The sequence below is a fragment of the Tachyglossus aculeatus genome, chromosome 5 (assembly GCF_015852505.1).
Source record: "Tachyglossus aculeatus isolate mTacAcu1 chromosome 5, mTacAcu1.pri, whole genome shotgun sequence".
Taxonomy (NCBI): Eukaryota; Metazoa; Chordata; class Mammalia; order Monotremata; family Tachyglossidae; genus Tachyglossus; species Tachyglossus aculeatus.
The window spans coordinates 16,383,807-16,400,183 of record NC_052070.1 but is presented as its reverse complement, the minus strand read 5'-3'; the positions used below and the strand labels follow the sequence as shown (position 1 = coordinate 16,400,183).

Below are 16,377 nucleotides of genomic sequence, written 5' to 3'. Positions count from 1 at the left end.
ACAGCTGACAAGTGGCACAGCCAGGATTAGAACCCATTACCTCTGACTCCCTAGCCCGGGTTCTTTCCACTGAGCCACACTGCTTCTCTCTCTCAGTTGAAGAGGGAAATAGTACACCCAGCAAAATGCTGAGATACCATACACCAAGTAAGATTTTTTGAAAAACCATCAGAAACTGCACTCAACTCTGAACTTTTGTGAACACTGCGCTTTGTGTAATTGTTTGCTGTATATTCATTTAATCCTTTACGGGCAGTTGTAGTTTTCCATTCAGACTGCTAACTGTTAATACCTTGGTCCTTTGAGTAGTATCTGGGTAAGGAGATACATGAACTGTTCCAACAGTTCGCTGCCTCGAATTCCTCAACACCAACTCTCTCCTTGACCCCCTTCAATCTGGCTTCCATCCCCTACATTCCACCGAAACTGCCCTCTCAAAGGTCACCAATGACCTCCTGCTAGCCGAATCCAATGGCTCCTACTCTATCCTAATCCTCCTCAACCTCTCAGCTGCCTTCGACACTGTGGACCACCCCCTTCTCCTCAACACGCTATCCAACCTTGGCTTCACAGACTCTGTCCTCTCCTGGTTCTCCTCATCTCTCCGGCCGTTCATTCTCAGTCTCTTTTGTGGACTCCTCCTCCCCCTCCCATCCCTTTACTGTAGGGGTTCCTCAAGGGTCAGTTCTTGGTCCCCTTCTGTTCTCTGTCTACACTCATTCCCTTGGTGAACTCATTTGCTCCCATGGCTTCAACTGTCATCTCTACGCTGATGACACCCAAATCTACATCTCTGCCCCTGCTCTCTCTCCCTCCCTTCAGGGTCATGTCTCCTCCTGCCTTCAAGACATCTCCATCTGGATGTCTGCCCACCACCTAAAACTCAATATGTCCAAGACTGAACTCCTTATCTTCCCTCCCAAACCCTGCCCTCTCCCTGACTTCCCCATCACTGTTGACGGCACTACCATCCCTTCCCTTCTCACAAGCCCGCAAACTTGGTGTCATCCTCGACTCTGCCCTCACATTCACCCCTCACATCCAATCCGTCACCAAAACCTGCTGTCTCACCTCCACAACATCGCCAAGATCCACCCTTTCCTTTCCATCCAAACCGCTACCCTGCTGGTTCAATCTCTCATCCTATCCTGACTGGATTACTGCATCAGCCTCCTCTCTGATCTCCCATCCTTCTGTCTCTCCCCACTTCAATCTATACTTCACACTGCTGCCCGGATCATCTTTGTGCAGAAACACTCTGGTCATGTTACTCCTCTCCTCAAAAATCTCCAGTGGCTACCAATCAACCTACGCATCAGGCAAAAAACCCTCACTCTTGGCTTCAAGGCTCTCCATCACCTCGCCTCCTCCTACCTCACCTCCCTTCTTTCCTTCTACAGCCCAGCCCACACCCTCCGCTGCTCACCTCCTCACTGTGACTCGTTCTTGCCTGTCCCACCGTCGACCCCCGGCCCACGCCCTCCCCCTGGCCTGGAATGCCCTCCCTCAGCACATCCACCAAGCTAGCTCTCTTCCTCCCTTCAAAGCCCTACTGATAGCTCACCTCCTCCAGGAGGCCTTCCCAGACTGCCCCCCCTCCTTCCTCTCCCCACAGCACCTGTATATATGTTTGTACATATTTATTACTATATTTATTTTACTTGTACATATTTACTATTCTATTTATTTTATTTTGTTAATAAGTTTTGTTTTGTTGTCTGTCTCCCCCTTCTATACTGTGAGCCCACTGTTGGGTAGGAACTGTCTCTATATGTTTCCAACTTGTACTTCCCAAGCTCTTAGTACAGTGCTCTGCACTCAATAAATACAATTGAATGAACAAATGATGGTGTCAATGATCTTGCATGTCAAAAAAAGTTTATTTTCCAATGCTGCAAAATGTGAAGCCTGGGCCATGAACATGGTAATGGCACTTCTGATTGTGTGATTTAATTAACCTTTTATACTTCTTTCCCCAATCCAGCTCACACATTTTTTATTTGTCCTCCATCCTGTTTGACATTCCTTTTATTCCCATGATATACTGCTTCCTGTACTGCCCAGTCTCCCCTTCATCTAGAATTCCCTCATAGAAACTCTCCAATAGTTAAATAGTAGTTATCAATCAATCACATTTCTTGAGTGCTTACAGTATGCAGAAAACTGTACTAAGTGCTTGGAAGAGTATACTAAAGCAGAGTTGGTGGATGTGTTCCCTGCCCACAAGGTAGTTAAATAGAGAAGCAGCATGATCTAGTGGAGAGAGCATAAGCCTGGGAGTCAGAAGATTTGGGTTCTAATCAAGACTCTGCCACTTGCCTGCTGTGTGACCTTGGGCAAGTCTCTTGACATCTGTACCTCAGTTTCCTCATCTGTTAAATGAGGATTAAATGCCTTCGCCCCTTCTATGTTGACTGTGAGTGCTATGAACGATAGAGACTGTATCCAACTAGATTATTGTGTCATCACCCTACTGTTTAGGACAAAGCATGGCATATAATAAAAACTTAACAAATACCACCATTTATGATTATAAGGGCTGGAGAGAAGCTCAGTTGACTCACTCTCTTATAGGGTGAAGAGGGCACCATTGGGGAGAATCTGACTTTACTTAGTTGGTCGATGAGAGCTGCAAGGGGGTTACTGAAGGAAAAGGATTCTGAGGAAGTGTTTTTAGGTTGTAATAAAGCATGAGCTCAGACAATTTGGCATCTCAATAGAGCTCTGAGAGGCAACTCAGAAATCATTCCATTCTTTATCTCCAAACCATGTAGCTTGAAGACAAGTAAGTTAGTTTCTTAAGAGAAGGGAACTACCTGCCCTATTCTACCTAATCTATTGTCTGTCTCTAATCATTCTCTCCCAAGTGCTTAGTATGGTGCTCTGCGCACAGCAAGTGTTCAATACATATCACTAATTGATCGATTGATTGCAAAATGATAATGAGTCTTGACAGCAGCCTTCTGTTTTAGATTTTTGTGTTTATTTTCCTGGTTAAAATGCAGTGTACACAATCACCTTTACACATCTGCTATTGTTCCTACAATAGCTGTTACTGTAACAGAGCTATCAACATTTCCCTAGAGGATGGGAGGAATATTCCAATACTTGGCTTGTTTCAGTGGCATTGTGATATTTTCCAATTCAGCAACCCACTGTGGAAAATAAATGAAGAAAGACTGAAAGAAAAGGTGGGACATTTTGCTCCACAATTGAACTCCTGGGAATCCTCCCAGTCATCCAAATGAGTCCAGAAACAAAAGAATAATGCAAGCATGTGTCTTCGGCACAGATTCCTGCAGACCACAACATTCACGGCAATATTTAATTTTGCTTTTTTGCACTGGTGCATTATTCAACTAGGAACATCGAAAGCAAAATCAGGTGATTTAAATAAGACTTCAAGAACATTTTGCAACACCAACTATTCTTAATCCAGGATGCTTTTTGTCTGAGTAAATATGGCAAAGTGAGGTAGTTTATACTGTATGTACAACATAGAACACACTAACAGTTCCAGTACTTTCCAAAACCATTGACTCAAAGCTTCATCCCAAAGTGGCTGTGCTACTTAAGTAATCCCTTTTTCAGCCCAAGGGAGTGAAAAACATTAAAGACAGCTAGTCAGTCTTGTTCACTCAAAGGTGTATTTGGGTATCATTTTTGAGTATGAAAAACAACATTCTCCCTCTCTCTCTCACTCTCTATGTAGGCATATATAGCAGTTAAAGATCATATAGATATAATAGACCTATGTATATATGAGAAATATAAAGCAGACATTCAGAACAATAACATCTCTCCCTTGCCTAATGTAGTCTTGCTTCTTGCCTGTGTTGTACCAAAGCTCTCAAGACCCAAATGCAAAGATCCATTTCACCTTGCATGCCTGGAAATTACAATAATGTAGTTTCTACCAAAATGCACCACTGCCATTTTGTAAACTGCAATCATTTCCAGCAGATGGTAGAAAGCTCAGTCTTCTGATATCTGGGGAAAGGAGGCCTGCATAATTATCTAACATATATTGCATTGTCAAATGATATTATAATTGAAAACATTCATCCGCAAACCAGGGTTATTAATGACCTCATGCTTTGGCAGATTCAGAGTTTGGAAAACGAATATTCAGGATTTCCACAGAGAAAGAAACCTGCATAAGTCCTTACAACTTGATTTTAATCTACAGTATTTGGCTCCAGCTATGATGGATAAACAAAATCCAATATATGGCCTCCTCCATCTCACAAGATCCAGATGTAACTCTTTTCCAGAGCTTGTGAGCATTTGGTTAAAGCGCGTTTGAAACGAGGGCTGCAGAAGTATGTAACAACTGCCCTCTGAAATAGGAAAAGACATGGAAGGGGAGAAAAGAAAACAGCTGTCAGGCACAAAGAAACATATCCGGCAAATGGAATCATGATTGGAAAACATTTACCATCTGCAGCAGTTGTCTAAAAGAAACAGAATGAAAGGATGGAGAAACTCATCCTTTGTCAAAGTAACTTTGGTGATTGTAAGGCAGCCAATATAAAGTTGATCTGCAAGTGTTTAGATATGGAACTATCCACATTGGTAGCAGAGTGTCGATAATAGCGATACAGTACAACATACATACACAGTACATGATTCTAAGAACAGTAGTTCTTTCCCCTCAGAATCACCTAGTAATGAGGAGTGGGTCTAAAGCATAAATAGTGTTCATCTTACGTTCACCTAGTTTCCTTTCAAGGAAGAAACTCTGATTTTTTTGCCCCACAACCACTTTTGGCATCTTTAACAACCTGTAAAGGAAAGCCCATCTTTTAAGAGGAAGGGACTGGCTTCCTCATTCTAGCACCACCCCAATAATCTCTTGGAGCTGGTAGTGTTTGCTACAGGCAGGGAATTTCTTTTCACAAGAGGGAGTAAGGGTTCACTTCAGTCTTAAGTCCAGATCCCGCCAAAGATGAAGAACCCTTGTTTCTGTAGATTGGCATGTTCATCCACAGGGTAACCACGGTTTAACACAGTCTCCTCAGCCCTCTTTTCCAACCACTGGCACGAGGATTCTCAGACTTGAGGGGCCCCACTGGCTGTCATTCCCTAAAGGTTCACTGGGGGAATGGTGACAGCTGTCAATCACTTGCCAGCTTTTGGAAATTTTTTAGAGGAGAGGAGGATGGGCAACACAGATGTGGTCAGAAGGACCCGTGTCAGTTTCCATCACGTTCAGAACTTCCTGACAAGTCTGGAAAACACCAGCACAGTCTTTCTGTTCAGCGGAAATAAAGGCCTCTTTGGAAGCTTCAGCTTGTTTTTGGTTTTATCACCCATTCCGCTTGTGGATTGGCATGATACACATCCAACATATAGGCGTCTGGGTCCAAACAGTGCTGACCTAAAATAGAGAGTTTATGTCATTTCGGCTGGTTATAACAGGCTAGTGGTCAAGAAAACCTGTCTGGGTCCTGCAGAGCCCTTCAAAATAATGATAATGATAATCTAAATAATGATAATAATAATCATTGTGGTATTTGTTAAGCACTTACTCTGTGTCAAGCACTGTACTAAACTCTGGAAAACATACAAGATAATCAGGTGAGAACCAGTACCTGTAATACTACTACTACTACTACTAATAATAATGGTGGTATTAAGTGCTTACTATGTGAAAAGCACTGTTCTAAGCACTGAGGGGGATACAAGGTGATCAGGTTGTCCCACTTGGGGCTCAAAGTCTTAATTCCCATTTTACAGATGAGGTAACTGTGGCACAGAGAAGTTAAGTGGCTTGCCCAAGGTCACACAGTACCACAAGTGGGTGACAATCTAAAGTAGAAAGTCATTAAATCCCATTTGACAGATGAAGTTACTGAGGCACAAAGAAGATAAGTGACTTACCCAAGGTCACATAGCAGGTATGTAGCAGAGCCAAGATTAGAGCCCAGGTCCTCTGACTCCCAGGCCCGTGGTCTTTCCACTAGGCCACACTGTTTTCATATTTCCCAGCTGCTCAATTGGAATAGCATCAGGCAAATCTGGAGTACATTTCAATATTTCCTGGAACTCTGTAAATGCCATTGGCCCCCCATATTTCCCTCCCTCCTGTGTCACCTGTGCCCTTGAATCCTCACCCCCTCCATCCCTCCTTTTCCCACAGCACTTAAAGTTCATAGTTTTAAACTCGGTGGCTTCCCCAAACTTGTAACTGATTTTGACACCTGTCTACCCTGTTAGATGTAAGCCATCTCAAGTCAGAGATCCTGACTGCAAACTCTATAGTGCTCTCCCAAGCACTCGGTACAGTGCTTTGCACAGAGTAAGAATTAATGAGTTGTTTCCTAAATTGACCTCGGTAACCAGTAAATTCCCAAATAATTTTTTACTTGCATTTTCAATGGTTTTATCCAAAAATAGAGAGCCTATCATTGTGTGGCCGGTAGCTACTTGCCCAAAGTCAGGAATAATTCATGTCATGGGCTTTGGAAGTCAGGAGGCCATGGGTTCTAATGCCGGCTCTGCCACTTGTCTATTGTGTGATCTTGGGCAAGTCACTTCACTTCCCTGTGCTTCAGTTACCTCATTTATAAAATGAGAATTGAGACTGTGAGCCCCATGTGGGACGGGGACTGAGTCCAACCCGATTTGCTTGTATTCACTCCAGCACGTAGTACAGTGTCTGGCACACACTAAGTGCTGAACAAATACCACAGTTATTATTATTATGATTATTATTACTATGAGGGAACTGAGGCACAAGCAAGTGAAGTGACTTGGCCAAATCACACAGCAGACAAGTGGCAGAAACAGAATTAGAATCCAGGTCCTTCTGACTCCCAAGCCCAATCTCGGTTTTGACAGTCCCAGGCTCATTTATAGACTATTTCATAACAATAAAGGCTCACAAGTATATATATTTACTGTAGAGTGAAGGACAAAGGTGACTTTCTTCAGATTCTGGAAGGCATACCTATTTTTTGTGATGCTTTCAAAAAGTCATATGATTTGCTGATTTATCTCAACTTCACCATTAACCCTGAGAAATCTGTGCCAGTGAATAGTGCTTTGTTGTTATATACATGTTATGTTATAAACATATGACCATATTCAAAAATGACATATTCATCATTCCTCAACATATCAATCAAGCGGAAACTTGAAAATATGCATCATTACATCATCAATCATAGGTATTTACTGAGCACATTCTGTGTGCAGAGCAGTGCACTAAGTGCCTGGAAGAATGAATGAAAAAACATATTCTCTGCCCTTGAGAAGCAGTGTGACCCAGTGGTAAGAGCACAGGCTTTGGAGTCAGAGGTCATGGGTTCAAATCCTGGCTCCACCAACTGTCAGCTATGTGACTTTGGGCAAGTCACTTAACTTCTCTGTGCCTCAGTTCCCTCATCTGTAAAATGGGGATTAAAAACTGTGAGCCCCCCCATGGGACAACCTGATCACCTTGTAACCTCCCCAGTGCTTAGAACAGTGCTTTGCACATAGTAAGCACTTAACAAATACCATTATTATTATTATTATTATTATTGTAATAATCATTGTGGTGAAGCAAGAATATCATAATTCAATTAATCAATCAATCAATGGCATTTTACATTCATCAGCTCCCCATCCCCCCTAAATCTCACTACTGCAACCCAGCTTGCAGCACACTTTGATCCTCTGATGACAACCTACTCTCTGTACTTCTCTGTAGTCTATCTTTCTGCCTCTCCTTTGTCTTCCATACTCCCTCTAGCCTGGAACTTCCTCCTCTTTCATAGCCTCTCTCCCCACCTTCAAACCCGCCCCCCCACCGCAAATCACACCTCCTCCAAGAGGCCTTCCCCTAAGCTTTCATTTCCCCATCTGCCTTCCCTTCTGCATCACTGATGTACTCAGCTTTGCACCCCATAATCACTTGATAGCTACCCCACTCCCAAGCTCACAGACTTTACCTACATATCTTTACACTCTGCTACTTCCTTAATCTGGAATTTATTTTAACTCCCATCTACCCCTCTAAATTGTAAGCTCCTTGTGGGAAGGGATCATGTCTACTGACTCTATTATACTTGCCTGAGCCTTTAGTAAGAAAAATAATAATAATTATGGTATTTGTTAAGCACTTACTATGTGTCGAACACTGTTCTAAATGCTGGGATAGATACACGGTAATCAGGTTGTCTCACCAAGGGCTAACAGTACTCTGCACCTTATAAGCACTTAATCAATACCACTGATTGATTGATTGCATGCTTTGTGCAGAGTACTGAACTACTGTCTTGGAAGCATATAGTATAGTTGGTAGATATGATTCCTGTCCTCAAGGAGCTTACATTCCAACAGGGAAGACAGACAGCACTTATGCATGTATCCCTATTCATTTTCTCTATCTGTAATTTATTTTAATGCCTGTCTCTTTCATTAGACTGTTAGCGCCATTTTTATGGTATGTGTTAAGTACTTACTATGTGCCAGGGATTGTGCTAAGTTTTGGGGTAGATATAAGTTTAATCATGTTGGACAAAGGTCATGCGCCACATGAAGTTCATAGTATAAATGCCCATTTTACAGATGAGGTATCTGAGGCACACAGAAATTAAGTGACTTGCCCAAGGTCATAACGCAGACAAGTGGCAGAGCTGGGATTGGAACTCAGATCCTTCTGACTCCCAGGCATGTGATCCTAGTGATAGGCAACATGGTTTAGTGGAAAGAACACAGGACACACAGGACTGAGAGTCAGAGGGCCTGGCTTCTAATGATGATAGTGATGATGATGATGGTATTTGTTAAGCGCTTACTGGGGCAGATATAAGGTAATCAGGTTGTCCCATGTGGGGCTGACAGTCTTAATCCCCATTTTACAGATGAGGTAACTGAGGCACAGAGAAGTTAAGTAGCTTGCCCAAGGTCACACCCTAGACGAGTGGCAGAGCTGGGAGTAGAACCCATGTCCTCTGACTCCCAACCCGTGTTCTTTCCACTAAGCCAAAGCTGTTTCTCTCCTGCTTCTAATCCCAGATCTGCCAATTGCTCTGCCAATTACTTGCGGTGTGACCTTGGGCAAGTCACTTAACTTCTCTGTGCCTCATTTTCCTCAACTGTGGGGATTCAATACCTGTTCTTCCTCCTATTCAAGACTGTGAGTGCCTATGCAGGACAGGGACTGTGTAAATTAACTTCTAATTAACTTCTACTTACCCTAGTGATTACAACATGTTTAACATGTAAGCGCTTAACAAGTACCATAAAGCAAACACTCCCAAGCACCTAGTACAGTGCTTTGCACACAGTAAGCACTCAATAAATACGATTGATTTGCACACAGCAAATGCTCAATAATTACAATCGATTAATTGACAGATTGTTTTCACAGTGATCCAGTGAACTGAATCACTGTTGCACCTCCCTATCACATTGAACTGGATATAGGCATAACAGTATATGCCACTATATCAACAATGCCAACAAATACTTCAAAAAATCCAGGATCAACAATGCTTACCGATATTGCCTCCAATTTCATATAAACTCTGGCTCTGGACTTTAATGCTACTTGGTGATCCATGGCTAAAAGAGAAATACAATTATACTTTTCAGTTCTCTTTTTAGATCAAAGCATAAGCCCGGGCATTGAAATATCCAATGTAAACAAACATAATCCACCAAGATACCTGGCATCCATCCTACAGCCTACCTCTTCCAGGAAAATTTCCTTGATTAGGTAAGGGAGATATGGTCTTCACCCCATTAGATCCGTCTGCTTTTCCATTAATAAATGCATGTAATCCCCCATGTCTGTATGTGACATCAAGCAGTTGATTAATCAGTGGCATTTATTGAACATTAACTGTGTGCAGACCACTGTTCTAAGTGCCTTGGGGCCTCGATCAAGCCATTAGTTAATCATATTTATTGAGCATCATATATATTTAAAAACTGTGGTTGAATTTTCATGTTTCATCTTCTTGTCTATGTTGGATTAGATCAGGGTTTATGCCTTTTCAGTGTTTCGTAGTTCATTATCCCAAAGCAGCTGACACAGTGCCAAATACCTATTAGGTGCATAAGTGTGTGTGCACACACACACACACACACGTTATTTGAATTGAAATTGGACGAGTAGTTTTCTTTTCAGGGGACAATAAATATCAAGCCTTTCCTAGGTAGCCCATCATCATAGGTACTCACGGCACTTTGCCTTAAATGGTTTAATTAATTAACAAGCAATACCCTGCTTTTCATGCCGAGAATTTCCCTCCCACTTCAAATCCACCAGACTATGGGCTCTCCCCTTCTTTAAAGCCCTTCTGAAATCCAAAGTCCTGCTGAGATATTCCCCAATTAATTTTTCTCCTCCCCAGATCTTTCTTCCAAATATAAACTTCAGCACTTCTGTGCCAATTATACACTTATGTTCTCACATCCACTATCCTACTATTAAAGCACTTTACTCATCTACATATTCAGTTTTTCTTTCTCTTCTGCTTTTGGGAAATTTTATCTCCCTCTTCTTTGCTATACTGTAAACTCCTCTGAGGGCAGGGGAATACAAATTCTTGTGTACCTCCCAAGCACTTGGTACAGGTACAGTGCTCTGTACACAGTAGTTGCTTGATAAATAATGTTGATTTATCAGTGGAAATATGGCTATTTTTTTAGGTTAGGGCAGCTGGAGCATGGAGAAGTTAAGAAATGTATCTGGATCATGCCATGATTCTGTGGAAGAAGTGGATGTTGACCTGTAATTGACAAAGACATCACTGAAATAGTAATTTTCACTGGTGGTTAATGAATCAGCATCACTTCAGCTTACACAGTGAACCATGCCCGCAGTGTGGGCTAGTATAAAGAGCCTGGGGCTTGGGAGTCAGGAAACCTAGATTCTAATCCTGATTCTGCCACTCATTCACCTGATCATAGGCAAGTCACTTGAAATCTCTGTGCCTTAGTTTTTTCATCTGTGAAAGGGCAATGAAATACCGTTCTCCTTCTCCCTTAGACTGTGTCTGGCCTCCCTGAGAGCTTATCTTCAGTCTGAAACCCCGTTGTGAAACAGCAGGAAAAGGAATATGCTCCCACCAGACCAATTGGCCCAGAGACCCAGCATCAGAGTCATCTGAATAAAGATAGGGACTCCAAGACCATAAGAACATTTTTCTTTGTTTGGAAGATTGTTTTATGTAATTATTGGAGTAATCTTTAATTGTAAACAGAAAGCAAAACTCTAGTGGTTTTTGTTGCCCTGCAGCTCCTGCTTCTTACCATAATACTGTTATATTACTATGTGTGCCATAAAATCTGGATGCTTCTCTTTGGTTATGCCCTTCTGCGTGCTGGGACACAAACCTATGGCCTGTAAGCTTGGTGATAATAATGATAATTATGGTATTTATTAAGCGCTTACTGTGTGCCAAGCACAGTTATAAGCACTGGGGTAGATACAAGCTAAGCAGGTTGTCCCATGTGGGGCTCATAGTCTTAATGCCCATTTTACTGATGAGGTAACTGAGGACCAGAGAATTCAAGTGACTTGCACCAGAGAAGTCAAGTGACTTACCTAAGGTCACCCAGCAGGCAAGTGGCATTAAAACCCACGACCTCTGCCTCCAAGCCCGGGCTCTTTCCACTAAGCCACGCTGCTTCTCCATGTTCCTTAAACCATGCAGGTTCTCTAGTGAGAGGAAGGCCCCAGAAAAGGGTAGGGGTAATGTATCGCCAATAGTAAATGCGAGGTCCCAGTAGAGAGGGATGTGCCTCCCTCCTGGTCCATGGTTCATTCATTCATTCAATCAGATTTATTGAGCGTATTCATTGAGATATTTATCGTATCTATTGCATACTGCCAAAATCAAAGAAAGCTCTCTAAAAAGGACCGGTGCTAAGGTAAGTCTTTATTTGACAGTGTCTGTTGTATGCCTGTACATTGCTAAGCCACAGATTATGCTGAAGGCTGATTTTATTAGTTCCTTTTTGATTTTTTAAAAATGGTTTTTATTAAGCACTCTTATTAAGGTTTTTATTATTTTTTATTCATTTGTTTCATAATTACTAATTAATTAAATAAAATAATTAATAAACAATAAACAATTAATTTATTATTATTTATTAATGGTTTTTATTAAGCACTTATTATGTGCTGGGCACTGTACTAAGTTCTAGGGTAAGAATAATAATAACAATTATGGTACATTTTAAATGCTTACTATGCACTAAGTACTGTTCTAAATGCTGGGGTTGATGATGATGATGGCATTTGTTAAGCACTTACTATGTGCAAAGCACTGTTCTAAGCACTGGGTTAGATGCAAGGTAATCAGGTTGTCCCACGGGGGGCTCACAGTCTTAATCCCTATTTGACAGATGAGGTAACTGAGGCACAGAGAAGTGAAGTGACTTGCCCAAAGTCACACAGCTGATAAGTGGCAGAGCAGGATTATAATAATAATGATAATAATGATGGCATTTATTAAGTGCTTACTATATGCCAAGCACTGTTCTAAGCTCTGGGGAGGTACAAGGTAATCAGGTTGTCCCATGGGGGGCTCACAGTCTTCATCCCCATTTTACAGAAGAGCTAACTGAGGCACAGAGAAGTTAAGTGACTTGCCCAAAGTCACACAGCTGACAACTGGCGGAGCAGGGATTTGAACCCATGGACTCTGACTCCAAAGCCCATGCTCTTTCCACTGAGCCATGCTACTTCTCTAAAATTCTCATTAGCAGAGGATGAAGGGAGCAGAGGGTCCCTCAGGGCTGGGTGTTCCCCTACTTCCAATGGGCTGCTCTCCCATCTGGATCCAAGACTGCTTGCTGATGTCCAGTTACAGCAATCAATCATTTAATTTACCAGTGCTACTTACTGAGCGGTTACTGTATGGAGAACACTGTACTAAGCACTTGGAAAAGTGCAATCAAGTACAGTTGGTAGACACAATACCTGCCTACAAGGAGCTTACAGTTTTCAGAGGAAGGATGTAAGTGAACTTTTCTGAAACTCCTGAACTGATCCGCTGGGGGTTCCGCACTGGCCCAAAGGAGCCCCTGAAGGGGTCAGTCAATCAATTATATTGAATGCTTACTCTGTGCAGAGCACTGTACTAAGCGCTTGGGAGAGTGGACCAGGGCAGAGCTACAAACCCACAGAACTGGAACCAGACCCAGATTCTGAAAAGTTCTTGCAACAGTTGCTGTGTCATACATAATTTTTACCTCCGATTTTAATAATGACATCGATGGTATTCATGAAGACTTACTATTGTCTCCTCCTCTAGACTTTAAGCTTGTTATGGGCAGGGAGCATGTCAATTAATTCTGGTGTATTGTACTCTAAACTGTAAGGTCGCTGTGGGCAGGGAATGTGTACTCTCCTAAGCACTTCCCCTGGGCAGGGAATGTGTACTCTCCTAAGCACTTCCCCAATGTTTTCAAACATATTCTTGTATCCCCTATCTTAACATCCCTCTCTTGACCCCGAGATTCATTCCAGTTAACAACTGACCTCTCTCCTATTAGTCTTCTCCAAACTCCTTGAGCAAGTTGACTATAGAGAAGCAACACAGCCTAGTGGCAAGAGCACGGGTTTGGAAGTCAGAGGTTCTAATCCCAGCTTTGCCACTTGTTTGCTGTGTGACCTTGGGCAAGTCACTTCACTTCTCTCTGCCTCAGTGCCTCTGTGCCTCACTCCTCATCTGTAAAATGGGGATTAAAACTGAGTCCCAGGTGGGACTGCCTGATTACCTTGTATCTACCCCCAGCAATTAGAACAGAGCTTGGCACATAGTAAGTGCTTAGCAAATACCACCATCATCATCGCACACAGTAAATGCACAATACATATGAATGAATTACTCTCCCAAGCATATAGTACACAGCTCTGCACATAGTAAGTGCTCACTAAATACCACTGATTGATTGATTGATTGATGTCCCAAGTTCTATTCTGAGCACTGGGAGAGATACAATACATTAACATTAGATACAGTCCCCATCACCCATAAGGTTTACAATCTAGGGGAGAGAGAATAATTATTTAATCCACATTTCCCAATTTAGGAAACTGAGGCACAGGAATTATGTAATTTGCTGAAGGTCACACAGCAGGCAAATGGTGGTCTGGGTTCAGAAAATGTGTTCTGACACCCAGTCCTGTGCTCTTGAACAAAATAATCAAATCAGTCACAGCTCCCATCTCACACAGTGGCCCATGATGGGTGGTGGGAGGGGGCAGAGGAGGCAATAATAATAATAGTATTTGTTAAGCACTTACTATGTGCCAAGCACTGTTCTAAACACTGAGGTACATACAAGGTAATCAGGTTGTCCCACGTGGGGCTCACAGTCTTAATCCCCATTTTACAGATGAGATAACTGAGGCACAGAGAAATAAAGTGACTTGCCCAAAGTCACACAGCTGATAAGTGCTTAGTACTGTGCTCTGCACACAGTAAGTGCTCAATAAATACAATTCAATGAATGAATGAAGTGGCAGAGCTGGGATTAGAACATATGATCTCTGCCTCCCAAGCCCTTGCTCTTTCCACTAAGCCACACTGCTTCTCTGCAATCTTCTTGCAGTCCTCTCAGGGTAGAATCAAACAATCAATCAATGAATCAACTGTATTTATTGCATTTGTAGTTGGCAGTTGGTTGAGAATAATGACATCTATTCCATCCTAACCCTGCTCTTCCTCTCCACTGCCTTTGACACTGTGGACCATCCCCTTCTCCTGGAAACATTATCTTCTCTCATCTTTCCTAGCAGTATCTCCAAAGGAGATCTCCCTCTTCCTGTCAAAATCCACTAGCCCTGCTCCTGTGCCTCTAACCCCATCCCTTCATACCTTGTCAAAATGGATGCCCCCCTCTCGTCCCTCCCAGACTGCTGCCTTCAATTGTTCACTCTCCAATGGCTTCTTCCCCACTGCTTTTGAACATTCTCTTATATTCCCTTTCTTAATATCCCTCTCTTGACCCCGAGATTCATTCCAGTAATCAACTGATCTCTCTACTATCATTCCTCTCCAAACTCCTTGAGAAAATTGACTACACCCACTGCCTTTACTTCCTCGCTTCCAATTCCCTCCTTTTACCCCTTCCAATCTGGCTTCCAACCCCTACATCCACCGAAACTGCCCTCTTAAAGGTCACAAATCATCTCCTTCTTGCCCTATCAAATGGTGTCTCTTCCATTTTAATCCACCTCAACCTCTCAGCTGCCTTAGACACTGTTGACCATCCCTTTCCCCTAGAAACATTTTCCAACCTTACTTTGCCTGGCACTGTCCTCTCCTGTTTCTCCACCTATCTCGCTGGCTGCTCATTCTCAGTCCATTTCATAGGCTTTTCCTCTTCCTCCCACCCCCTAACCTCGAGAGTCCCTCAAGGTTCAGTTCTGGGTCCCCTTCTATTCTCCATCTACACCTACTCCCCAGAAGAACCCATTCACTCCCATGGCTTCAACTACCATCTCTATAAGGATAATTCCCAAATCTATAGTTCCAACCCTGATTTCTTTCCTTCTCTGTAGTCTCCTATTTCCTCCTACCTTCAGGACATCTCTACTTAGTTGTCCCCACTGACACCTCAAACTTAACATGTCCAAGACAGAATTCATTTCTGATGGAACTTGGCTTCAAGGCTCTCCATTACCTCGCCCCCTTCTACCTCACCTCCCTTCTCTCCTTCTACAGCCCAGCCCACACCCTCTGCCGCTAACCTCTTCACTGTACCTCATTCTCGCCTGTCCCGCCATTGACCCCTGGCCCACGTTCTCCCCCTGGCCTAGAATGCCCTCCGTCCACACATCCACCAAGCTAGCTCTCTTCCTCCCTTCAAAGCCCCACTGAGAGCTCACCTCATCCAAGAGGTCTTCCCAGACTGAGCTCCCTTTTTCCTCTACTCCTCCCCATCACCCCCAACCTCCTTCACCTCCCCACAGCACCTGTATATACGTTTGTATAGATTCATTACTCTATTCATTTTACTTGTACATATTTACTATTTTATTTATTTTGTTAATGATGTGCTTTTAGCTTTAATTCTATTTGTTCTGATAACTTGACACCTGTCCACATGTTTTGCTTTGTTGTCTGTCTCCCCCTTCTAGACTTTGAGCCCGTTGTTGGATACGGACCATCTTTATATGTTGCCAACTTGTACTTCCCAAGCGCTTAGTACAGTGCTCTGCACACAGTAAGCACTCAATAAATATGATTGAATGAATGAACCCAAAGCCTGTCCTTCCCCTGACTTTCCCATCCTTCTAGACTGTAAACTCATTGTGTAAACTCAATGAATCAATGCTGTGATTCAAGATGCTATGCAAATTGTAGCTGAGAGAAATCCAAAGTGAGAAGGCCTTTCACAGTCCGACAGAAAATGAGCAGTTTC

General features: G+C 42.7%; 1 protein-coding gene across 1 annotated transcript in view; it reads right to left on the bottom strand.

Moving 5' to 3' along the window:
* Positions 1-2,961: 2,961 nt before the first annotated feature.
* ARHGAP28 (Rho GTPase activating protein 28) overlaps positions 2,962-16,377 on the bottom strand; it is a 167,736-nt gene continuing 154,320 nt past the window's right edge. Inside the window, exons 14-15 of the mRNA XM_038747531.1 lie at positions 9,491-9,555; positions 2,962-5,380 (exon numbers count right to left, since the gene is read on the bottom strand). Of these exons, the coding sequence (XP_038603459.1) occupies positions 5,289-5,380; positions 9,491-9,555 (157 nt within the window). The 3' untranslated portion in view covers positions 2,962-5,288. The remainder of the gene's footprint in view (positions 5,381-9,490; positions 9,556-16,377) is intronic.